The 26,039-nt window shown below is 41.9% G+C and overlaps 2 protein-coding genes and 1 long non-coding RNA gene across 4 annotated transcripts in view; 1 reads left to right on the plus strand and 2 right to left on the minus strand.

Annotated features, from left to right (window-relative positions):
* trip4 (thyroid hormone receptor interactor 4) overlaps positions 1–5,229 on the minus strand; it is a 308,246-nt gene extending 303,017 nt beyond the window's left edge. For both annotated transcript variants that reach the window (XM_030124645.1, XM_030124636.1), the window contains exons 1-3: positions 5,059–5,229; positions 4,233–4,414; positions 3,391–3,521 (exon numbers count right to left, since the gene is read on the minus strand). In XM_030124645.1, the coding sequence (XP_029980505.1) occupies positions 3,391–3,521; positions 4,233–4,414; positions 5,059–5,138 (393 nt within the window). In that variant the 5' untranslated portion in view covers positions 5,139–5,229. The remainder of the gene's footprint in view (positions 1–3,390; positions 3,522–4,232; positions 4,415–5,058) is intronic.
* Positions 5,230–7,596: 2,367 nt separating this feature from the next.
* LOC115412268 (uncharacterized) lies at positions 7,597–8,497 on the plus strand. The gene is made up of 2 exons (XR_003934316.1): positions 7,597–7,674; positions 8,309–8,497. It is a non-coding gene; the product is annotated as an uncharacterized LOC115412268 (long non-coding RNA).
* A 15,525-nt stretch (positions 8,498–24,022) lies between these two features.
* Positions 24,023–26,039, minus strand: part of LOC115412256 (neuronal acetylcholine receptor subunit alpha-7-like) — a 107,983-nt gene continuing 105,966 nt past the window's right edge. The window contains exons 9-10 of the mRNA XM_030124659.1: positions 25,892–26,001; positions 24,023–24,852 (exon numbers count right to left, since the gene is read on the minus strand). Of these exons, the coding sequence (XP_029980519.1) occupies positions 24,316–24,852; positions 25,892–26,001 (647 nt within the window). The 3' untranslated portion in view covers positions 24,023–24,315. The remainder of the gene's footprint in view (positions 24,853–25,891; positions 26,002–26,039) is intronic.

The raw sequence follows: 26,039 nt of genomic DNA on the forward strand, positions 1-26,039 counted from the left end.
TAAAACTAACTCCGATGACACCGTTTGTCGTATTGACTTCTAAATAGCGCCAAAACATAGAGTCAACCCTCCCCAAAAAAGTGATCTCGTACTTTTTCCAGAACTGTCTTAGTTTTTTTTTACAAGCCTGCAAAGTTGCGATGTTTGGAACTCATTTTTCACTTTGGAGTTTTCCTCCACATGTGACATATCTACGCGTTCACGGGACTCAGCACAACGCTCCCATGCAAAACTTTTTGAGATACAATCTACGATTATTGATTTATAACAATTTGTTTATTTTCATACTTATTTTATTTTAGACTGCCGTTTGACCCCCTTAACATGCTCCAAAACTCACCAAATTTGCCATGTATGTCATGGCTGGTGAACACTTTGAGTCATATCAAAATTAACCCCTTGGGTGCCAAAATGGACTCTGTAGCGCCACCTATGTACTAAAAAACACACAAAATCTGCCCTAGCGGCCAGTAGGAATGTCACAGAAACATGAAACAAATGCCAAAATGTTGGTCTGATTGAGCCCGACAAATCATACACTGACACTCATGAGCTAACTCCAACAGGAAGTTGGCAATCTGCCTTTGAAAGTTACTCTACATTTGTGCAATTACTGCTTATTCATTTCAGACTTTTGACCATAAAGTTATACCTCATTAAATTCCCACAAGTCTGCAGAATCCAAAAGTGAAAGAATTTTTCAGATACGACCTACGGTTATGGAATTATGGCGATTTTTTGAAGACTGTTTACTTTCACTTTTCATAATGACAAAGTCCCTATAAAACTCTTCCTGGTGCACATTAGTAAATGTCTGTCTGTAGTGCAGTGGTTCATGTAGCTGCCTATGGAACAAGAGGACCCACATTCAAGTCCCAGGCAATCCAGATTTTTTTTTTTTTTTTTTCCTCCATTTTAAAACAGATTTTACTGCATTGTATTTTGGATATTGGAAATTTTGCACACATTCAAAAGTACACGGAGTACATTTTTTCAAAATAAAACCCCAATTACCAATAATACAAAATTTCTATTACATAACTTCTTTTCATTTTTATGATCAAACGCTCAACTGTTTGTACAATGTTTCTTCATTCAAAAGTACTCTTTCTCACAGACACACATGCTCACACAATAGGGTTTTTCCAAAATAAAAGCCTTAAATGTGGTAAATCATCCCTTTAATGCTCAATTATTCATACAATTTCAATTCATGTTTCTAACTGATTCTTTCTCTCACATACAAAACAAATGCACATACACACAGTAGGGTTTCCAAAATAAAAGTCTCATTTTAAAGGTGATGGTGGTTTCAGTAGAGGGTCGCTGGTGTTCTGTACAGATGTAAGGAGGACAGACACTAAAGGGTGGGAACTGGTATGGGGACGGAGAGGTGTGAGTGGAGCTGAGGTGTGGACGGTCACGGGAGGCGGATCGCGGGGGAGGCGGAACGCCCGGTGCAAGGTCCCGCCCAATGCTGCTTGCAGCTTTAATTTTCATTAGTATTTGACCAAACAACTGAGGCATTCATGTGAGATAATGATAATGACTGAACTAATCGCTTGGTCAGCCATTGGGGAATAAATTTCTTACAGGGTCTAATTATTCCCATACGCCAACCTATTTTTTGCAATATATTATTTATTTGGCCATTCCACGACAGTTTGCCATCCACAATTACACCCAATAAATTAGCGTCTTCTACTTGTTGAATCATATTTTCTCCTACAGTTAACTGCAATGTTGGTGACAAGTTAAGAAAATATCTTGACCCACCAACCATACATTTTGTTTTGCCTGCATTAATGACTAATTTATTATCTGTAATCCATTCTGCAACTAAGTCCAACTCCTTATTTATGATGGTATTAAGTTGACCTACATTTTTTTTTTACATTTATTGTATCTAAATGGTTACCTCCATAAAATAGGGGTTTCAGAAAAGTAATGTTTCACACATTTGTATTTAGAGTATTTGGCCCACAATGAGATGGAAAAAGTCATACTATGAGAGCCATAATGAGTAATAATGTTTCAAGAACAATGCTGTTAGTTTTGAGTAAAAGACATTAATTTTAGAACAAAATCATATTAATATAAGCACAAAGTCATTATATTACAAGAATAAAATCACAATTTCTGAAAAGTGTCATAATGCATGAAAAGTTACAATAATTAAAAAAAAAATAGGACCAATGGCCCTGTAGCTTACCGGCCAAATTAAAAGCTTTAGGAAATGTATCCAGATGTCAGTTATTATCACCTAGTTATGTGTATTAATTATATTACAGAAATAGTGCATGTTTTGGTCATATTCCAATCAGATCTGTAAAAAAATTCAAATTCCAACTTATCATTGATACTTACTGAATTATTGTATCAATCCACTTCCTATCTCTTATAATAGGAAAATTTTTCAAAGTCCACCAAATCCAGAATCAGATCCAAATTGAAATAACTGCAATATCTTGTGTTGACATCATCATAAAGAAGTTGTATACCAAGTTTGAAGTCAATCAGAACAGTAGTTTTGGAGAAGAAGACAATTGAAATTTTTTCCCAATAAGAGCCCATGTTAAATTTGCCCTAAGTTCCCAGATCCAGAAGAAGATCCTGATCAGCATGTGGCCATTATGTTTTGGTCATCTCCCCATCAGGGCCGTACTGTAGAAATTTCAACCTGATATAATTTATATTTATTGAGTTACTGCATCGATCCACTTCCTATCTCTTATAATGGGGAAATTTTTCAAAGTCGCACCAAATCCAGAATCAGATCCAGATCCAAATAATTTCACTAACTTTTGTTGACATCATCATAAAGAAGCTGTATACCAAGTTTGAAGTCAATCGTAATTGCAGTTTCGGAGAAGAAGACGATTGAAATTTTTCTATCGGACGACAGACGACAGACGACGACGACAGACAACGACGACAGACGACGACGATGACGGACGCTGCATGATGACAATAGCTTATGGCCTGTCGGCCGGTAAGCATTGTGCAAATAAAGTTTAGGATTACATACACAAAATTTATTATTTATTAATAGAGATTAAGGAATCCTACAGCATACAATAATGCAATGTAACAGTGAGTCCATTGGTCAGGAAGTAAAACTGCATTTACAAAATACAAAGAGCAGTTGCTCAACCTGCTGCATTTCGTTCAGCTGGTTTTGACCAATCAAATACGATTAAGCCATCTTCTTACTATTACACGATGTTCTCACATACTTCTCAAAATATTACGAGTTCATTCTTGTTAAGTATAATCTTATTCTGGAAATATCTTTGTGTGTGTGTGTGTGTGTGTGTGTGTGTGTGTGTGTGTGTGTGTGTGTGTGTGTGTGAGACCCTAATCCTATAATGTAAAGATCACTATACTCACTCTCATCAGATCAATGGGGGTTTTAACCTCCTCTGGTTCTGGTTCGGTTTGACTCACAGTCATCACCTCCTGTTTGTTTCGACCCTTACGTTTTGACTTTTTCTGAAAATCTTTGGCTGTGTCTTGTGAATCTAGAGGAAATACAATGAATATTGTACAATCAGAACCTTATAAAATAACAGTTGGGTCATTCCACAACCCTAGAACCTCCCAATTCATGTAATGACTTGCTTTACAAAATTCCTGTAAAATTTAGTAAATTAATGAGGCCCAAGTACATATGTATACCAATACACATGTTGAGCTGATTAACTAACATCGCTATTTTATCTTGAACAAATAATTTGCTTGCGAGAAAGTGACAACTACTGAAGGTGTTAATTTAAAATTAGCTCTGATAACAAATTATTCTTGTTTAATAATTTAATTTCAGCAACAACAGTTTACATTAAGATAGATGCAAGTTCCCATAAACTTGCAAGAATTAAAGGTGAAACACTATCACTTATTATTATGTATTATATTGTACTGTATTGTATTGTATTGTACTCTAGTTCTTGCTAAGGCGAGGCACTGAACATGATGACATTCGTCACTAGCTGGTTATAACCTGGACTACAGATGAATATTAGCTCATTTTGGAACTCCAGTACATTTACACTGATGTCTAAGAGGAACAGTCCCAGAATCATAAATTAACACAAGTAAAATACTGGCTGTGTTGACATTGAGTTCCCCAGCCGTATTCCTATAAATCTGAGTCATCTGACTTCATCTTCTCTACCAAATACTTCACAGAACAGGTTTACAACAATGGCAAATGGCTGAATTCACTGACGCACCAGCTGAGGAAACAGACTCTGTGAGGAGGAAGAGTCCCGTGGAATCTCTGGCCTGTTTATGAGTTTTCTCCCACCGTTTCAGAAGCTCATCTATAAAAAGTCTTTTTCTTTTGTCGGTACCCTGCAGAAGGTCTCCCACATACTCCTCAATCTCCTCAGCTCTTTCAATGGACAGAATGTATCTACAGAGGGAAAATTAACACTTAGTATCAAAATGAATGGCATCAGGCTGTTAAATAATAGACCACACTCATTCCTTCTTCATTGTTATTTTTACAGTTGCTGTGAAAAATTCCTTAATTTTATAATTCCATCAGATGAATGACACATTTTATCTTTCTGGAATACACACTGGTAAAGTTTTAATATTAAACAAATATTTTTAAAAAAATCTGTATGAAAGTAACTAACTACCCATATGTCACTGAATCATCCACATATCCACATAGACGTGATTTAACATTACTGATATCAATCACGGCAAGTAACAAAGTTATATAAACCCTCACAATCAATCATCACAATGGTAGGCATACATTTTAGCTTCAGGCTAATGGTGTTTGGCAAACCGTTAATTCATCAGTCTACCACCGTCTGTGAACTTTCGTGGTACTACACAGGGCAAGGAAAACAGTAAATTTGAAGAGAAAAAAAAAAAAAACAACCTTAACATTGTCTTACAGGCAGCTGAGATAGTACATGATTACAAATAAAACCCCTGTTTTACGTTTTATAGTTGGCTTGCAGTTAACCACAAAGCTAAACGTTAAGATAGTGAAACTAGCGTACTGTGTAACAGCAATGTAGAAGGTCAGATTTAACCCACCGGACGATGTCTTCACACGCTTCCAGCCCGAATTTATGGTGTAACTGGTCCGCACACCACTCAACCAGAGCCTCTGACATTTTACTGAGGAGAAATCTGTCAAACCCTCACCTAAAACAAGCGATACCGGTATTGTGTCAAACCACCACACTAGCATGGGCACGTTTCTAGTCGGAAACCTAGCTAAGACACACTATTCCGCCACCGACATCATCCGGAAACAAACACTGAAGTAGTTATGGTTCCGCAAAAAGGAAGCGCTAAGACAGCAGTGTTTAAACCGAGGATTTACCGTCAATACTAAAAGAAATAATTTAATAGATATGCTGTTTATTTATTCCGGTTTTTTTTCTTGCGTGTACTTTTTGGGGTTGGAGGAGGGTTTTCTATGATCAGTTAATGAAAAATACATGATTTACACTGAAAAATGTAAACTACAGAGGATAGTGTCATAATTCACGGTGATCAATCTCTTGAGAAAGAAAAAAAAAAAAGGAAGGTGTGACAAAAAGAGTTACGAGTTTTTAGGGGCTAAGATCTACATGTTTGTTTGTTTGTTTGTTTGTTTTAAATAAATGCTGTACACTTCTATACACCGCAGCCACACTCACCACCTTTTCTTCCATGAAAAATACAGTATAATACCAAAATTTATGTAATAGTTTACATATACATGTAAAATGTCATGTCCAGGTCTGGCCCCTCCACCTCACATCTGGTCAAACTTGTTTTTCTGATGGCAGTTGCTTTCATTGGGTGTAATGGTTAGACTTGACCATCAGATAGCAGCGTTGTTACACAGATAATGTCAAGATAAAACTCGGACAAGAGCTGTTTACTTCTCAATTATCAATATTACCCAAGGTCATATTTTTTAACCTGTTCTATGACATGACAGATTTAAGTGTCAAGAACAGCTGAAATGTCCAAAGGTCACTTACTATGATTACACAGTTTAGACAAATTGAGCCCATGTATGTGTGTATGTATTTTACATACATACATACATACATACATACATACATACATACATACATACATACATACATACATACATATATACATACATACATACACTACCAGGCAAAAGTTTGGACTCACCTGTTTTTTCTTTATTTTTATGACTATTTTCATTGTGGATTCTCACTGAAGGCATCAAAACTATGAATGAACACATATGGAATTATGTAGTTTAACCCATAAAAACCCAAGCATCCACCAGCAACCAAAAGCATCTACTGATCTAAACTGTTTAATACCTATTGATCCACTAATCCTATCAATACACTTAAATAATTGGTGTAAAATACAGTTTGTCATCTTTTCATGGTCAGCAGATATGACCCATTTGGACGTTCAGAGGTTCCGTAGTTACCGTGGAAACACTATCATCTTCTACAACATTGATTCACCAGTAAAACCCATGGAGTTGGATCAATGACAATGGATGGAGACACTTGGTTTTACATTTAGTTATTGATATCTTTGCTGAAAAAGTCACAATTTCTACAATTTTCTCTGTTTCTGACATAATAACCCCCAACTATAATCTGAGCTTTTTATGAAAATCTACATAATCAGTAAATTTAATACGGGAAAATACCTGATTTATACTGAAAATACACAAAACACAGAAAATAATATTGTTATAAATGATGATAAATCACTTAAGAAAGGTTAAATAGAGAGAAAAAATAATTTGGGCACTGACACAAAAGTAACACTGGGTCTTTATGGGTTAAAAAGGTGTGACAAAACTCAAAGCATGTTTTATATTTTAGATTCTTCAAAATAGCCACATTTTGCTTTTATTACTGCTTTGTGCATTCTTGGCATTCTCTTGATGAGCTTCATGAGGTAATCACCTGAAATGTTTTCCAAAAGTCTGGAAGGAGTTCCAAAGGATGCTGAGCTCTTGTTGGCCATCTGTGGTCCATCTCATGTCATTTAAATAAGAAGGTGAGTCCAAACTTTTGCCTGGTAGTGTACATACATACATACATACATACATACATACATACATACATACATACATACATACATACAGTATCTCTAAGAGTATATAAAAATAATGTGTTGCCCTCTTGTGGTGTGTGCCACATTTTGGTTGTCAGATGATCATAAAAATTTAATTTCACTGGTAAAATCAGTTCATTTTATTGGTTCTAAAGTATTATAACAATCCAGTATTATAAGATAATGACATGTATTTTTGTTCAACATTTTGAGTTTTTGATCACCACAAATATTTTCAATGTCAATTATTGTTTAAAGACATTCTATAGGCTATTTATCATTGTACTTTTTTGAAGAGCTGTCGAGTTTTTCTCATCATGTGTCAAGAGGCTTATGAAAACAGTCTGTCACCAATAGTCTGGCAATTCTTCCTTGGTTCAATTTCACTGTGAAATGAAAAGCACCAAAGGATCAGGGTTATCATTACTAGTCATAATATAAACATGTGGCTCCGTTTCAAAAAGCAGGTTTAGTGAAAACACTGAGTCTGTTAACCCTGAAATCAGGGAAACTGAGTTTTCCGTTTCACAAAGGAAGGTAACTCAAACCAGAGACAGAGGGGTAACTCTAGCCTGTTTCACAGACAGAGGTAACTTACAGGTGCGGGAGACTTTTGTGACCAATTTTTCATCAAATCTGTAAAACCTCAGACATAGCCCAAGTATCACGAATCTGTAAGTCTTTCTGTGATTACCCACCTGAATCTCTTGCATTACGGTGAACAATTTCGAAGTGCCATCCACCATAAACAGACCATCTGTTTACAAACAGAGTCGAGAGGTAACTTGGGTATCTGCGGAATTTTGTCATAAAGTGCATTGTGGGAAATGCCGGTTCGCTCCGCTGTCTGGCAGCAGCAGCTGCTACAGACACAAGGCAGAAATGGCAAGACCTCCCTTCCCTCTATGCATTTTCCTCCAGCCGTTTCCACATTTCAGCCGTTTCCGTGTACTGTTTTTTTCATCCATGTAATATCATATGGTTGCACGCGAGCCTTTGCTTCCCACAATGCACATCGCGAAAAAATTCCGACGATGCCTGAGTGACCTCCCAACTCTGTTTGTAAACACATGGTCTGTTTATGGTGGATGGCACTTTGAAATTGTTCACTGTAATGCAAGAGATTCAGGTGAGTAATCACAGAAAGACTTACAGATTCGTGATACTTAGGCTATGACTGAGGTTTTACAGATTTGATGAAAAATTGGTCACAAAAGTCTCCCGCACCTTTAAGCTCTCGGTCAATCACCATAGTAACAGACTCTATGAACCTAACCTGGTCAGGACCAGGTTTTTCTCAAAGAAACCCTGAGTTTCTCTCTGACTTCACCCGCTTTCAGCCACACACGGAATTTGATTTCCTCATTCATTCAGTCAGCAGGAGAGTTTTGGCGAAACATAGTTCTGCCATCTGTCATTTAAATAAATCTGTCAGTAGGTCTATATTAGAAGTCCATTAGGTACAGTAGGTGGAGACTTTTTTCACAAACATGGCATGTCCTTTTGACGACTATCCCGTGGATGAAGGTGCAGCAATTTGCGCAGAGAATGAAATATTCGTAGGAGATGGTTATCAGACCGCACATAGATGTGCTAGCATTTCCAGGCAATTCTTTTTGAGCATTACCGTTTCATGTCCCAGTCCATCATCTACATACACAACCTAATCCGTCCTTACATTTACAACATTACCAACCATAGTCATGCACTCACATCCCAGCAGATATTATGTGTTGCACTGCATTTCTTTGCAAATGGGAGTTTTTTTTGGATAAAGTCGGAGATGCAGAGCACTGAATTAAAACTACTGTCTGCAGGACAGCAGAGCAGTCAGAGACGCTATATAACATAATCACTTCAGAGATGAAATCACCATCATCACTACAGCAGTCAAATAAAGACATAGTACACATTTCATTTGGCCTTCTTTATTTCGTACAAATACCATAGTTAATGTTAGTTAATGTTCCAATAGTTAACATAATTCCCATCATTCACCTGTGACCATGCACCCACCTCTAACTTGTGCTCCAGTATTTCAGTTTCTAGATCTGCCCTCCTAATGTGCCGGTCCAAGTATTGCATTTCTTTGTCTTTCTTTTCTTTTTTTTTTTTTCTTTTTTTTTTTTTTTTTCCCAGCAGGTGAATTTTGTGAATTTTGTTTTACTGGTAACTGGGAATACATAAGGAGGACATTAAATTATACAGTTGCACATGAATTCCACAGAATGAACTATTGAACATCCATCTCACTGTGTCAATTTGTGCAGTGGACGTTGATGGACCCTCCTGCTGCTGCCTAGTGCACCTCTCCCCTGTGGGATTGCACCTAAATGAAATAAATTAATATGCTACTGTAATGTAATGCGGTTTCTGACCAGGGTGGTGAACTTGAAGTCACCTAGTCAAAGCCATGCAATAATCACCCAGAGAAAAGTGGTACAGTACAATAATCTTTATTACCACTAAAAGCACACAGTTCATACAAAAGGAGGAAAAAAGTGTGAGCTGCGGCCTTGGGGGTTCTGTGCCATCTCACTCCAGAAAAGGCCCCCGCCATTACCCACTTCCACATATCACAAGCAAGCCTAACCCTCCCGCAGTCTTTGTCGGGCAGCAATGAGCCCAACGGTTCTGTATATTCCCGCACTGTCCCTCTGTCTTTGTGAGGTCAGTCAGACCCCTCCTCCTGTTCCCCAACTTTTCTTTTGTGTGTAAACCACTTTTCCGCTGTCTTTGTCTGGTCGGACAGACCCTCTCGAGCCTAACTTTGAGTATAAAAAAAAAAAAGAAAAAAAAAAAAGCTCTCCCACTGCCCCTCGTCAGGGTTGGTCCCACCCCTCAGGATCCCAACATTGCATGTAAACCGTTCTTCCGCTGTCTTTGTCTGGTCGGTCGGACGGACCCTATCAAAGCCTAACTTTGAGTTATAACAAAAACAAAAAAAGCCTCTCCCCACTGTTCTGCGTCGGTGTCAGTCGGACCCCTCAGGATCCCAACATTGCATGTAAACCACTCTTCCGCTATCTTTGTCTGGTCGGTCGGATGGACCCTATCAAAGCCTAACTTTGAGTATTAAAAAAATAAATAACTAAATAAAAACACCTCTCCCTGCTGCCCATCGTCGGGGTCTGTCAGACCCCAGTGGACCCCAGCGGATCCCAACTTTGTGTATAAAATCTCTCTCCTGTTGTCCTCTCTCTGGTCAGTTGGACCCCTCAGGATCCCAACTTTGTGTATAAACCCGCTTTTGCCGCTGTTTTCCGTCTGGTCGGACAGACCCTATCGAGCCTAACTTTGAGTAATATAAAACCGCTCTCCCATTGTCTTTGTTGGGTCGCATAGAACCCTCCAGGTCCAAGGGACCCACATCTAAGCCCAGCTTTGCCTATAAACCGCCTCTCCCGCTTTCTGCCCTTTTGTCGGTGTTGGGTCTGATGCACCCTATTGAGCCTAACTTTCTGTATAAACCTGGTCTCCCCACTGTCTTCGTCGGGAGGCAAAAGGGACCCCCTCAGGATCCCGATATTGAATATAAAACTGACTCTCCCGCTGCCCTTTGTCAGTGTCGGTCGGACCCTTATCAAGCCAAACTTTCTATATAAACCTGCTCTCCTCGCTGTCTTTGTCAGGAGTCAAAAGGGACCCCCTCAGGAACCTGACGTTGAGTATACAACTGACTCTCCCGCTGCACTTTGTCAGTGTCTGTCGGACCTCTATCAAGCCCTAGCTGACCTAACTTTCTGTACAAACCATTCTCGTTGGGGTCGGTCAGTCGGTCAGACCCTCCTCCAGATCCCAACAGCATATGAACCGCCTCTCCCGCTGCTCCTTTTGTCGGGTCGGTCGGTCGGTCACTCTGCTCTTGCCCCAGTCTTGTCCAGTCATGTCCTGACATACCACACACACACACACACACACACACACATACACACACACACACACACACACACACACACCAATGAAAATCACCCCTTTCACTTAACACCACTCTGGTTTTAGCTCAACAGTCAAGGGTGGCCTGCTCATGTGTGCACTCAAGCTGGAGTCCAGTCCAGGTCCTTGACATTGTCCAAAGTCCACGTCCTTGACATTTGTCCACAGTCATGTCCGGCCGGTCATGACAGCCCTAAGCCACCCCCTCGCTGCGCTGTGTTAGCCCTGCTAGCTTGAAAGATCAACAAGAACAACAGACAGCAGTAGTGATGGTGGCAGTGGTGGCAGTGGCAGTGGCAGTGGCAGTGGCAGCGGCAGCGGCGACAGCAGCAGCCACAGTCTCACAGCACAGGAGCACAAGGCAGAGATGTACACAACAAGTGAGGGGCAGTGAAGCCAAGGGAAAGGCATCCTCCCCCACTGAGCCGCCTAAGCCGCCCAAACCAGGACCTGGACCAAAAAAAAAAAAAAAAAAGAATAATGTACAAATCATTCATATAGAATATAATGTGCTGTGATGGGCTGGGTTGGCTGGCTGGGCTGGCTGGGGAGGTCTTCATGAAGATCTTCAACAAGCCCAACATTGCATACAAAGCACTCCCCCACCACCCCCCAAGCTGTCTTTATTGTAAGACAAAGAGGCCATCTCGAGCCCAAGCTTGACGTATAAACCACTGTCTTTGTCAGGTGGGTCAGATGAAACCCTCAGGGTCCGATGTTGAGTATAAACCACTGTCCCCGCTTGTCTTTGTCAGGGTCAAAGAGGCCCTTTGGAGTCTGACTTTTTGCGTGTGAACCGCCGCTGTCCCGCAGTCTCTTTGTGGGGTCAGTTGGACTCTCAGGGTCCTCAACTTTGCATACAAACCACTCTGCCACTGTCATTTGTCAGGTCAAAGAGGTCCTATCAACTCGAACTTTTGTGTATGGACCGCCGTCCTGCAGTCTTTGTCTGGGTAAGTCAGAGAATCTCAGTGTCCCAACCTTGTGTGAAAAAAAAAAAAAAAACTCTGACCCGCTATCTTTGGTCAGGTCGCAGAGGCACCTGTTGAGTCTGATTTTTGCGTATGAACCGCCGCTGTCCCGCAGTCTCTTTGTGGGGTCAGTCAGACTCCTAGGGTCCTCGAGTTTGCATATAAACCTCTCTGCAGCTGTCTCTGATCGGGTCAAAGAGGCACTATCGAGTCCGACTTTTGCATATGAATCGCAGCTGTCCCATAGTCTCTTTTGTCAGGTCAGTTGGACTCACAAGGGTACCCAACTTTGCGTATGAACCGCTGTCCTGCTGCTGTCTTTGTCAGGTCAGTCGGACTCTCAGGGTGCCAACTTGATGTGTGAACCACTTTCCCGCTGTCTTTGTCGGGTCAGTCAGACTCTCAGAGACCCAACCTTGTGTAAAAAAAACCCAAAAAAAACAAACAAAAAAAAAACACTGTCCCTGCTTTCTTTGGTCTGGTTGAAGAGGCACTATCAAGTCCAACTTTGCATGTGAACCGCTGTCCCGCTGTCTTCGTTGGGTCAGTCAGACTGTCAGGGTCCCAACTTTGTGTAAAACCCTCTGTCCCACCATCTTTGTCAGGTCGAAAAAGCACTGACGAGTCCGATGTTGAGTATAAACCGCTGTCGCACCGTCTGTGTTGGGTCCAAGAGGCCCTACTGAGTTCAACTTTGCATATGAACCGCTGTCCTCACTGTCTTTGTCGGGTCGAAGAGGCACTGACGGATGCGACATTGAGTATAAACCGCTGTCCCGCCGTCTTTGTGTGGTCAGTCGGACTGTCAGGGAATCCAACTTTGTGTATGAACAGCTGTGTCGCTGTCTTCGTCAGGTCAGTCAGAGTCTTAGGGTCCCAACCTTGTGAAACAAAACAAAAACAAAAAAAAAATACTGTCCCTGCTGTCTATGGTTGGGTCGAAGAGGCCCTGTTGAGTTCAACTTTGCATGTGAGCCACTGTCCCGCTTTCTTTGTCGAGTCAGATGTACCATCTGGGTCCCAACGTTGAGTATAAACTGCTGTGCCGCTGTCTTTGTTGGATCAGTCAGACTCTCAGGGTCCCAACTTTGAGTTAAAAAAAACAACAAAAAAAAAACCCTGCCATCCTGCTGTCTTTGTCAGGTTGAAGAGGCCCTATCGATTTCAACTTTGTGTTTGAGCCGCTGTCCTGCAGTCTTTGTGTGGGTCAGTCGGACTTTCAAGGTCCCAACGTCACGTATGAACCTCTGTCCTGCCATTTTTGTCAGGTCAGTCGGACACTCAAGGTACCCAACTTTGCGTGCAAACCACTCTCCTGCTGTCTTCGTCAGGTCAGTCAGACTCTCAGGGTCCCAACCTTGTGTAAAAGCGAAACAAAACAAAAAAAAAAAAAAAAACTGTCCTGCTGCTGTCTTTGTCGGGTCAGTCGGACTATCAGGGTCCCAACTTTTCCTATGAGCTGCTGTCCCGCTGTCTTTGGTTGGGTTGAAGAGGCCCTATTGAGTTCAACTTTATGTATGAAATGCTGTCCCACAGTGTTTGTCGAGTCAGTCAGACTCTCAGGGTGCCCAACTTTGCATATGAACCGCTGTATCACTGTCTATGTCGGGTCAGTCGGACTCTCAGGGTCCCAACTTTCTGTAAAAACTGCTCTCCCACTGTCTTTGTCGGGTCAAAGAGGCACTGTCTAGTCCAACTTTACGTATGAGCCGCCATGCCACTGTCTTCGTCGGGTCAGTCAGACTCTCAGGGTCCCAACTTTGTTCAAAAACCACTCTCCCGCTGTCATTGTCGGGTAAAAGAGGCACTGTCGAGTCCAACTTTGTGTAAGAACCGCCATCCTGCTGTCTTTGTTGGGTTAGTCAGACTCTCAGGGTCCCGACTTTGTGTAAAAACCACTGTCCCTCTGTCTTTGTCGGGTCAAAGAGGCACTGCTGAGTCCAACTTTACGTAAGAACCACTGTCCCGCTGTCTTCGTCGGGTCAGTCAGACTCTCAGGGTCCCAACTTTGTGTAAAAACTGATGTCCTGCTGTCTTCGTCAGGCTGAAGAGGACCTATCAAGTTCAACTTTGTGTATGAACCATTGTGCCACTCTCTTCGTCAGGTCAGTCAGACTCTCAGGGTCCCGACTTTGTGTAAAAACCGCTCTCCCGCTGTCTTTGTTGGGTCAAAGAGGCACTGTTGAGTTCAACTTTATGTATGAACCACCATGCCACTGTCTTCATCGGGTCAGTCAGACTCTCAGGGTCCCGACTTTGTTTAAAAACTGCTCTCCCGCTGTCTTTGTTGGGTCAAAGAGGCACTGTCAAGTCCAACTTTGAGTAAGAACCACTGTCCCGCTGTCTTCGTCGGGTCAGTCAGACTCTCAGGGTCCTGACTTTGTGTAAAAACCACTGTCCGGCTGTCTTTGTCGGGTCAAAGAGGCACTGTCGAGTTCAACTTTACGTATGAACCACCATGCCACTGTCTTCATCGGGTCAGTCAGACTCTCAGGACCCCAACTTTGTGTTAAAACTCCTGTCCCACTGTCTTTGTCGGGTCAAAGAGGCACTGTCAAGTCTGGCGTTGAGTATAAACCGCTGTCCCACTGTCTTTGTTGGGTGAAAGAGGCACTGTTGAGTTCAACTTTGCGTATGAACTGCTGTCCCACTGTCTTCGTCGGGTCAGTTAGACTCTCAGGGTCCCGACTTTGTGTAAAAACCACTGTCCCGCTGTCTTTGTGCGGTTCAAAGAGGCACTGACGAGTTCAACTTTACGTATGAACCACCATGCAACTGTCTTTGTCGGGTCAGTCAGACTCTCAGGGCCCCAACTTTGTGTTAAAACCCCTGTCCCGCTGTTTTTGTTGGGTCAAAGAGGCACTGTCGAGTTCAACTTTGCATATGAACCACTATCCTGCCGTCTTTGTCGGGTCAAAGAGGCACTGTTGAGACCAACTTTGCGTAAGAACCGCTGTCCTGCTGTCTTCTTCAGGTCAGTCAGACTCTCAGGGTCCCGACTTTTTGTAAAAACTGCTGTCCCGCTGTCTTTGTCGGGTTGAAGAGGACCTGTCGAGTTCAACTTTGTGTAAGAATCACTGTACCGCTGTCTTTGTCAGGTCAGTCAGACTCTCAGGGTCCCGACAACTTTGCGTATGAACCACTGTCCCGGTGTCCATCTTTGTCGGGTCAGTCAGACTCTCAAGGTCCCGAACCTCCCGTATGAACCACCATCCCGCTGTCCATCTTTGTTGGGGTCAGTCGGACTCTCAGGGTACCAGAGGCGATTTCTCGCAGACTGCAATGGAAGCTCAGCTTCCCCTAAAATTACGAAAATTACATGGTCAAATATGTACGGTTGTGTTGACATTTCATTGACTACAAATGTGTTAGAACACGTTCATTTCAAAGACGAGTTTGTTCAGAATCAGCTTTATCATAAATCAACGGACTCGATGTTGTTAACTTCTCATACATTCCCGTTGCGCTGTTTTCTCATACGATCTATGGTCAATGCATTTGCCCGTAGAAGCCCAGCATCCATGGACTTCAATGGGACTTCATGGAACAGTTTTTTTTCATTGCCTCAAAACTGGACGGTAATTGGATAAGTGTCATGATGTTGTCCCGCCCCCGGATGCTCGCCATCTCTGGGGGTGAATGGAGCTGTGAGCAGACCTCGGCTGAGCTGGACGGCAGGCTTCCACGCGCTGATTGGAGGATCAGTCGAGAGGCTGAATCCCATTTGACTGACAGCTATTTTGAGATATACTCCTTCACTTGACAGAGTTCAGTTTAATACCGTCGCGTATTCTGCTTGTAAAATGGAGAGAAACCATTACGAAATTACTTGTTAATTTCTAGCACTGTAAATAAAACACACTCATTGTACTTCCTTGTTTCAATTTAACATAGTTTCAACGTATTCTTGTTTAGTTGGTACGATAAGGTCTCTGACCATTTTCTTAAATAGGAATGGAGGGCTGAATTTATGTTTAAATAACGACTTTTTTTTTTTTTTTTTTTTTTTTTTTATGTATGCTGACAATGAGCGTCCCCTCTCTGAAAGACGAGCAGCCGCCATTGCAGGGTACCCAACAACTTTGCATATGAAATGCTGTCGTGCTGTCTTTGTCAAGGTCGGATGAACCCTGTGGGTCCTGACGTTGAGTTTGAGCCCGCTCTCCACCGCTGTCCATGTTGTGAGTCGAGGTGACCCTATCGAGCCCAACTTGATGTATATACCGCTGTCCCACAGTCTTTGTTGGGGTCGGAAGGACCTTCAGAGTCCCAGCGTTGAGTATAAACCGCTCTCCCCACTGTCGTTGTCACGAGTCAAGGTGACTGTATCGAGCCCAACTTTGCGAATAAACCGCTCTTCTCCCTGCTGTCTTTTGTCGGGATCCAAGAGGCCCTATCGAGTCCAACTTTGCGTATGAAACACCATCCCCCTTTCTTCGTCACGGTCGGATGAACCCTGCGGGCCCTAATGTTGAGTTTGAAACTGCTCTGCCCGCTGTCTTCATCGCTAGTTGAGGTGACCCTATCAAGCCCAACTTTGCATATAAACCGCTCTTCTCCCTGCCGTCTTCATCGCGAGTCAAGGTAATCCTATCGAGCTCAACTTTGCGAATAAACCGCTCTTCTCCCCGCTGTCTTTTGTCGGGGTTGAAGAGGTGCTATTGAGTCCAACTTTGCGCCTAAACCGCTCTTCTCCCCACTGTCTTTGTCAGGTCAGTTGGACGAACCGCTCTGTATAAACCACGATGTTCCGTGGAACAGAAAATTAAATTAATAGATACTAATAACTTTTGCCACAGTTGCAGACATGAGTGGCAGCCTTTTCTCCTTTCTTTCTTTCTTTCTTTCTTTCTTTCTTTCTTTCTTTCTTTCTTTCTTTTTCCCCCAGTCATGACTTCACAAAGTTTGAGTTCTACCATTCAACAGGCTCTAAAACAGTATCTTGCAAATGCAAGCCAGCGAGAGCAAGAAAAAAAAAAACAAGAAGAAGAAGACCACTACTCTGATTCTGAAGACAAAGATAAGGATATATCCAAGGAACAAGGCCGGGATGAACAAAACTGTCTGGAACACTATACCTTGTCTGCAAGAAATGACAAGCAAGATGAAGAGGATGAAGAAGATGAAGAAATGGAAGATGAAGAAATGGAAGACAAAGAAGATGACGAATAAGAAATGGATATACAGCAACAACAGGAAGATGAAGAAGAACAAGAACAAGATGAAGAAGAACCAGAAGAACAAGAAATCCCCAGAGGTCATGAAACCAGAAAGACATTTGTGTCCAAAAATGGAAAAATAAAATGGTCTTCAGTGGCATATTGCAATCGGGATGGCGGCGGCGGCGGTGACGACGGAAGAGCAGAGGACTCCGCCGGGGGACCCACCGAGTACGCAGTTGCCCACGCCCTAGACATCGCCTCTACTTTCCGCCTCTTCGTGATGCAGACGATAGAACAGATTGTCTTGGAAATGACTAATCTGCACAGCACATGAAAATACGGAGATGACTGGAAATGGATGGACGAGACCAATCTGTGTGCCTACATAGGGCTGCTGATCTTAGTGGGCATCTACAGGTCCCGGGGCAAAGCAGCGGCCACCCTGTGGGACATCGAGAGCAGAAGGGCAATTTTCCCGGCCACGATGCCTCTGAAAGTGTTTCACATGTACTCTGAAGTGCTGCAATTCGATGACCACAAGTTGAGAGCCACCAGGTGAGCCGAGGACAAACTGGCAGCCGTAAGAGAAGTCTGGGATGCGTGGGTAGAGCGGTTGCCGTACCTGTACAACCTGGGGCCTGAAGTAACAGTGGACGCATGAATGGTTCCTTTCAGAGGTAAAAAAAAAAAGGTGGACTGTGATGGTTCATGTTGCTGGCCTCTCATGCACTTTTCTATATTTCTTCTTCTTCTCTGACAAGTCGTTGTCCATTCAGGCAATACGTGCTCAACAAGCTGGCGAAATATGGAATCAAGTTGTGGGTGGCTTGCGATGCCAAGTCCAGCAATGCTTGGAAGATGCAAGTCTACACCAGGAAGTCGGCCAGCACTGGGAGAGGTGCAATGAGAGGAATAGATGGAGGACAAAGAGGAGGAGGAGGAGGAGGCGGCGGTGAAGGAGAAGAAGAAGAAGAAGTGGGAGCAGGAGGAGGAATAGAAAATGAGGAAAAGAGGATAAAGACGCAGGATGAGTACAGGGATGAGGACGGGGACAAGGAAGAGGGTGAGGATGAGGACAAGGACGAGGGAGAGGACGAGGAGGAGGAGAAGAAGAAGAAAAAGATGAAGACCAAGAAGAAGAAGAAAACGAAGAAGAAGAAGAAGAAGAAGAAGAAGAAGAAGAAGAAAGAGGATCGGGAGGAGGCACGGACAAGAAAGAAAACCAGGGAATGTGGGTCATACTCAACGCCATGGAAGGACTGAGGGGCCGCAACGTCACGTGTGACAATTTGTTCACCTCTTACGAACTCGCTTGGTGGCTCCTCCACAGGAAGGTCACCCTCGTCGGCACAATCCGAAAAAACAAACCAGAGCTCACGCCTGTGTTGCTTACCTCCAAGGACAGAGAGGTCTATTCCTCAAAGTTTGCTTTCATGCTGACCACTGCTCTGGTTTCCAATGTGCCCAAGAAAAACAAAAATATGCTGCTCCTCAGCACGAGACACAACAGGGCCAAAATCAGTGATCGCTGGGACAGGAAGCCAGCCATCATCCTGGATTACAACAGTAATAAAGGAGGAGTTGACAACCTGGATAAGCTGATCACCACATATAGCTGCAGGAGGATGACCGTCGACTGGCCCCTGGCGATCTTCCACAACATTGTCAACGTGACCACCTACAATGCCTTTGTGATATGGCGAGAGGTCAACCCTACTTGGATGCCCCATAAGCGCAACAAGAGGAGAGTGTTCCTGGAGCAGCTGGGCAGGGAGCTTGTGACTCCGCTCATCGAAAGAAGGCGGTATGTACCCCACACCAAAGCGTCTGTGGCTATCGTTAGAAGCCTGCAGAGGGTTTCTGCTTCTAGTGCTGGTGCTGCTGCTGTCCCTCCTCCTGCTACTACTGCTACTACTACTGCTAGAACTAGATGCTGTGATCACTCCCTGTCAAACAACAAGTGCAACAACAACAACAACAAACACAGCGCGCTGACGGATGAGACCGAAGCCAGCAGCCCAGCTGATGAGGCTGACAAAGCTGAACTGGCGGCTGATGTGGAGGCACCTGATGAGCGGGCAGAGGCTGTAGCAGGAAAGGCGGGGGTGGCGGCAGCGATGGTGACCGCTGGGCCAAGCAAACGCAAGAGGTGTCAGATTTGTCCTTCGAGAAAGGGCTGTAAAACACGTACCGCATGCCACCACTGTCAGAAATACGTCTCCAAAGCCTGTTCGTTCACATACTGCCCTGATTGTGTTGACCAGGCGTTTAGTGACTAAAAACTCAATCAACCTGGACCGGACCCTCTGGATTCCAACTGTTGCGTATAAACCACACCGTCCCGCTGCCCTCGTCTGGTCAAAAATGGACCACCTTAATTCCAACTGTTGTATACGAAAACCTAGCCCTCCTCCCACTGCCCTCGGCAGCCCTGTAAATTCCAACTGTTGTGTATAAACCACCCTCCCTGCTGCCCTTGTCGAGTCGGACGGACCCTCAGGATCCCAACTGTTGTGTACAAAACCTAGCCCTCCTCCCGCTGCCCTCAGAGGGTTGAACGGACCCCTGTGAATTCCAACTGTTGTGTATAAACCACTCTCCCCTCTGCCCTTGTCAGGTTGGATGGACCCTCAGGATCCCAACTGTTGCATATAAATCTGCCTTCCTGCTGCCTTTGTCGGGTCAAAGAGGTCCTATTGAGCTCAAGACGAAGACACAAGACGAAGGCAGTGGAAGGGTTATGGTGCACTGCAACCACAACATGCTAGCACCCTCTACTGGAGGCATTGCAATTACTCATTTGCCTTGTTTCACACCTTGTTCAGCACTGCAACCCACGTGAGTCCCTCAAGAGGTAGGGGCCCCCCTTCACTACACTACACAGGTAATTCCCCCAGCTAGGCTCCTGCCCACGCCATCCCCCACATTAAGACACATACACTCATACAAATATACATAAAATAAATTGTCTCTTAACTCACCCGCTTGGGGTGAGTTACCCCCGGGGTCTGAGCTTGAGGTGCCGTCCAACTCTCCAGGGAAAATGGCATTGTTGGATGATGCAGATCCAACCCAGCCGGTGGTAGAAGCTGTCCAGCAGAGGCGATGGTGAAGAGCGGCAGCGGTGCACCCAGTACACCGGCAGAGGTGATGGCGAAGAGCAGTGGCAGACCCAGTACACTGGCACAGGCGATGGTGAAGAGCGGCGGCGGCGCACCCAGTATACCAGCAGAGGTGATGATGAAGAACGGCGGCGGTGGTGGACCCAGTACGATGGCAGAGGCAATGGCGAGGAGAAACACAGACCTGGCACTTACTAACCCAATTCTAACTATTCTACAGGAGGCATCCGGCCTCCCCTCCTAGTGCTGGAACTGCTAACCCCCATTCTCGCTGTCTTCATTACTGGTGGCCCTAAACAGCCACAAACGACTCCCAGCTTTTTTCCCCACAGTGCCAAGACACAAGCTCTCTCGCATGCTGCGAACCAAGTGCCTTTTAAATCCCACAAACCCAGAGTCTCTCCCTCCGGTAATCATAGACACCTGTTCACAATCCCAAACCTGTTCTCAATCCACTCAGCAGCAGCTCACCTTTAGTCACATCACACTACCATTCAAGCAGTTTTTCCCTGTAATATTATTGTGATTCAAAGGACTACATTTAAACTTACGCATTGACCCAGTGTTCTCCCACGTTGTCTCCTTCCCTTTTGCTGTGTTGCACTTCTTTCTAAAAACTTGTTCAAACTTGCTATATGAGCATATTAAGATGTCCAATTCTAATGGGGTGAAAACCGCAGCCCTCTACTGCCCCGTTGCTATGGTGACATGTCAAATCTGGGCTCCATTGATGCTGTCTTTTTGTAGTTGTTTTATAGTTTTACAGTTATAGCGCTTAACTCCTGGTGAAACTACTCCAAGTTGATCAAACTAACTCAAATCGGCTGCTCAGGAGCCGAAAACTCAGAGTTTTCTATCTCAGAGTAGATCAACTCAGAGTTCGGGTGAGACTCAGAGTTTGTTGAATCTGCTTTGTGAAACAGACCCCAGCACCAAAGCACAAAACACTCTGCTTATAGTAACAGAAAAGTCTGATGTAAAGTACCATTTTCTGATGCAAAAAATACATTTATTTGTGAAATATTACATTCCAACTATGGGCAGGACAAGAAAATCAGTACTTTTAATGAATCCTATGGCACTTAGTACAAAATGTCATAATAGAAAATGAGTAGAAAATAACAAAAAGAAATTAAATTCAGATGGTTCAGGATATGACAATAATCAATCTGCATGTGTAAAAAGACACACGTCATTGTGAGAATAAATGCAATGTAACAAGTATGTTTCACTGGAATATACTGGAAAGGTTCGGAATGATGAGGATTAATTTTTCCATTTGTTAGACGTTCTATATATCGACTACATGTGTCAAATATTTCACATTAACAAAATGAACAAGAAAACACAGACAGGTTACGTCACATAAGTAAAATAATCAAATCACACCCTTTCATTTTAAAACAGAACATTTATATCATATTCTTTATTATGACATGAGCTGTAACAAAGACTGGGCAGTAAAAGTAGTAGATGTTATCATATCAAAACATATTTTTTAGATTATGTCTCGTGATAATTTTCCTTGGAGATGAATTGCAGTATAATTTCATATTGTGATCATTAGCATTATCATGATACATACATACATGATATATATATATATATATATATATATATATATATATATATATATATATATATATATATATATATACACATACATACATACATACATACATACATACATACATACATACATACACACACACACACATATATATATATATATACATATACATATATATATATATATATATATATGTATATATATATATATATATATATATATATATATATATATATATATATATATATATATTATTTTTTTTTTTTTACATGCACCATATTCTGAAAAGAAAACTGAAAGAAAATTTTTAAAATTGTTTTTGAATGGTTTTAATGTTCAAGTTTTGTAGGTAATGTATGTAAGTATGCAAGTAAGTATTTTTGACATGTATTTATCATGTTCTTATCAAAGATAAGAGTTGAAAACTACAAACAACCATTTGGGTTCTGCCATTTAGCCCTGAAATTTGGCATAAAACAATTATTATTTTACATTTACTGTGATAATTATCAATAGACAGATAATGGAAGCTCTTACCTTGATAACCTTTTTGTATTATTTCCCAGCCCCAGGGGTAACACTGACAATTTTAACTAGATTTCTAAAAATTTCTTGTAAATATTCATGTTTTTATTCACAACAGTCAATTATATTCATTTCAGTTTGTATAGTGCTGATGTCCTGTGCCATCCACTGCACCACTTGGAACCTAAGTTTGGAAAAACATTAACAGCGGCCATTGATAAGAGATAAAAATGTGGTTGATCGTGTTTGAACTGTGTCATCATTTATGCATATGATGTTTGTATGTTTAAAAGATAATTTTATGAGCCAAGAACATGAAAATATTACAAAAAAATAGTAAAGAAGCATTTAGTTTTGTGTTAAACTGCATAATGGACTGCATCTCTTGTTGCATGTGATGCACATCATCAACAGCAAAACAGCCACTGCCTTGACACATTCTACCTTGATTGTTTAATGCTTCAAATGCCAAAACAGTCTGATCATAAATAAACTGCAGAGACGTCTTAACAGATCATAAAAAGAATGTTACAATGAGGTCACCTCTGCAGTGTTTGTAGCGTGTGTAGTCTTTATATTTACACATTTTCACAGTCTGACAGAGCTCAAATGATTAATCACTTAATTGAATTGGATTGATTGAAAAATCTGTTTGATCACATTTTGTCCTGAGTTGAAGCTTCATTTTGCTTAATTTCACTGCCACTAAACATGGGTTCCTCTGTTGCGTTTCACGCAGACTCTAATTGTGATGCACATGATGCCAGGATCAACATAAACAACATGGAGCATAACTCAGAAGAGACTGCCAACGGGATGATGAGCCAACAGGAGAAATGGACGGAGATGAATGGAGCTGGTAAGCGGTATGACGGTTTCAGCAGACGTAATGGGTTTAACTGCTGTATTGTTTGTCTGTTCTATGAGCTGTTCCAACTACGTGCCGTGCCGACTCAACCACGGAATGCGGATATGGGGGGGGGGGGGGGTACAAACTGCCGCCAACTCCGGGCGAATGAGGTGACGACGCAGATGTGGTGACGACTTCCGGGGTGGATACGGAAGCTAACAGGCATGTTACAGGGTGTGTGTGTGTGTGTGTATGTTTGGTGCAACTAACCAAGTTGTCACAAGACGAACAAAAAGGCAGAAAATGTATATATGCTCACTTTTCATCATTGGAAACATCACTTACTCCTTTAATCTTCTAAGCTTTCACATAAACATTAAAAAAATTTGTCTTTATTTTTTAAGTTGTATGTTAGTTCCATCTTAAGTTGTTAGTATGTTAGATACAAATGTGTGGAAGACTGTAGTGCACATATTGTTTATAGATGTTATTTGACTTGTTTGTTATGTGTATCTATAGATACTTTTATATATACTTTTACACTATTGTTATTATTATTATTTCTATTATTATTATTATTATTATTATTATTATTATTATTATTATTATTATTATTATTATTATTATTATTATTATCATTATTATTATTATATACTTTTTGTGGTTGTTGTTTCAGCTGGCTCTGGAATAAAGGACAAGTTGTCATTTTCTGACATGTCTGACATTTTTACTATTTAGTTTGTCTATTCAAATAATCATTTAATTGAAGAAAACAATCAACAGATTAACTGATTACAAAATTAATTGATAGCTGCAGCTCTACCACAAACTGTGACTTTCTTAACTTCTAAAATTATCATTCAAACTGAAAAAATATCATATGAGTAATTTATGAAGTAATTTAAACAATAAAAAAAATTACTCTCACCTTCGACTGTAGTAATCTTTTTTTCTGAATTAAGGTCACAGGTCACAGAACTTCAGTTCTCTATGATTATACTGAGTCAGATTTATATGTTTCCAAATGACAACATTCTGAGCTACTACTACTCTGTCTATGTAGTTATTTATTCCTTTCTGGCGTATTTATTTCCTGATTAAGTCCTCAACTGAAGAAGTCTTTGGAAATGGCCTTGACAAAGTTGGGTGCTGACATGAGAATTCCGATGGTGCAAAAGATGGTTAAGAGTGAGAAAGCCATCAGACAGAGCCGGTCAATGACAGATGCTGCAAACTTCCATTCATTGCACACCAGCTCCTCCTGATCATGGTTACGAAACCGTTTAGTGATATAGCGCACTTCATCCAGGATCTTGATGAGTTCTGATTCCACGCTGCCCACTGTGGAGCCCTGACCTGTGGAGAGGAGCAGCTCCTCTTCAACTGCTCGCCCCAGCGGGCGTCCACAGTGAACGCCAGAGTCGGGCGAGGTGGCTCCGGTCGAGCAGGGTAGGCTCTCAAGGCCCTGGAGCCCAACATAGGGCATGTTTCCATTGGTGGAGTGGGAGACGGTGGTGTTGAGCTCCATGCTGGTCAGGCTGCTCCGGGGGGCTTTGTTGTGGCAGGCGGGACGGACTCTGTCCTCACCAGGGCGCTTCATACGCAGGAACCAGGCACACCAATTCAGGAGGAACACATGGGTCTTTGGGATAAAACACAATGAATGACTAGGACACTTTTAAATAACCCATAAGTTCCATTTTACAAAAAAAAGTCCTTGAAAAGAGTTTCATCCACTCAAACTATGAAGAAATGTGACTGTTCAGCTAAAATAAACACTATCTGGAAGCTTTTTCCTCAAATGTACCCCCCTCTCACACCTTCATGACAAAAATGTACATGTACAAAACACCTGCTAAAAATTCATCACAACATCAATACTATTTTTTGACTTTAAAAAAAAAAAAAAAAAAATCTCTTACAACTTAAAACTACCAAACATTCTATCATTGCAAGGATGTTAACAGAATCAGTGGAAGACCCCTCTTTAAATATTTAAGGCTGTTATTTTCAGTGATTCTACACTAATAAAACCACAATGACAACTATTACATTCTGTCGCTGTAACTAAATCCCCCTAAATTTGACATATTGAACCTTTAACTTCTATGAGAATGACTTTGCATTTAGTAAATGGCTCCGTGTACTCAATGATAAATATCAACATATTTTTACATAAAAAGGGCATTATATATTTGTTTGAATATCAGCAGTAATTACATAAAACTACTCAATTGATTTTCATGAAATTTGATGGAAAGGTGGGACATGGGCAAAGGACAAAGACATTCAATTTCTGAGCCTCTAATATTGTGACCGGCTGAATTACAGGACTGTGGGCTCTTGAAGTGTACATATTCTCTACTCTACACCCCTATGGTATGAAATAGTTTTGACTAACAGCTGAATGGAACGCTCATTATGAAACTACTGCTTAGAAATAACAATACACTATTCAGGGTGAACTCATAGCACAGCACATTTAAAATTAAATCAATCAAAATGTTTTTATGTAGCACCCTTCATACTTATCAATACAATACAAAGTGCTTTACTGTTATTAGAAGGCACATAATAACCTGGTAAAGTAAACAGCAAACAGGCATATACATATATCACAGATACCACACTGCAATGAAAACAATAGCTGTAAACCAAATATGTCCACGGATTCCACTCACCCACTTTGGCATCTTGCTTCCAGCAGGGTCGTGATGATGAAACTGTAAAACCAGGACTGTAGCGATGACTGACAGACCAACAATGACCATGGTGGTCGCAAAGTACTGAGCTAGAAGAGTGAAAAACACACACAGAAGTACAGTTTCA

Source organism: Sphaeramia orbicularis, chromosome 3 (assembly GCF_902148855.1).
Source record: "Sphaeramia orbicularis chromosome 3, fSphaOr1.1, whole genome shotgun sequence".
Taxonomy (NCBI): domain Eukaryota; kingdom Metazoa; phylum Chordata; class Actinopteri; order Kurtiformes; family Apogonidae; genus Sphaeramia; species Sphaeramia orbicularis.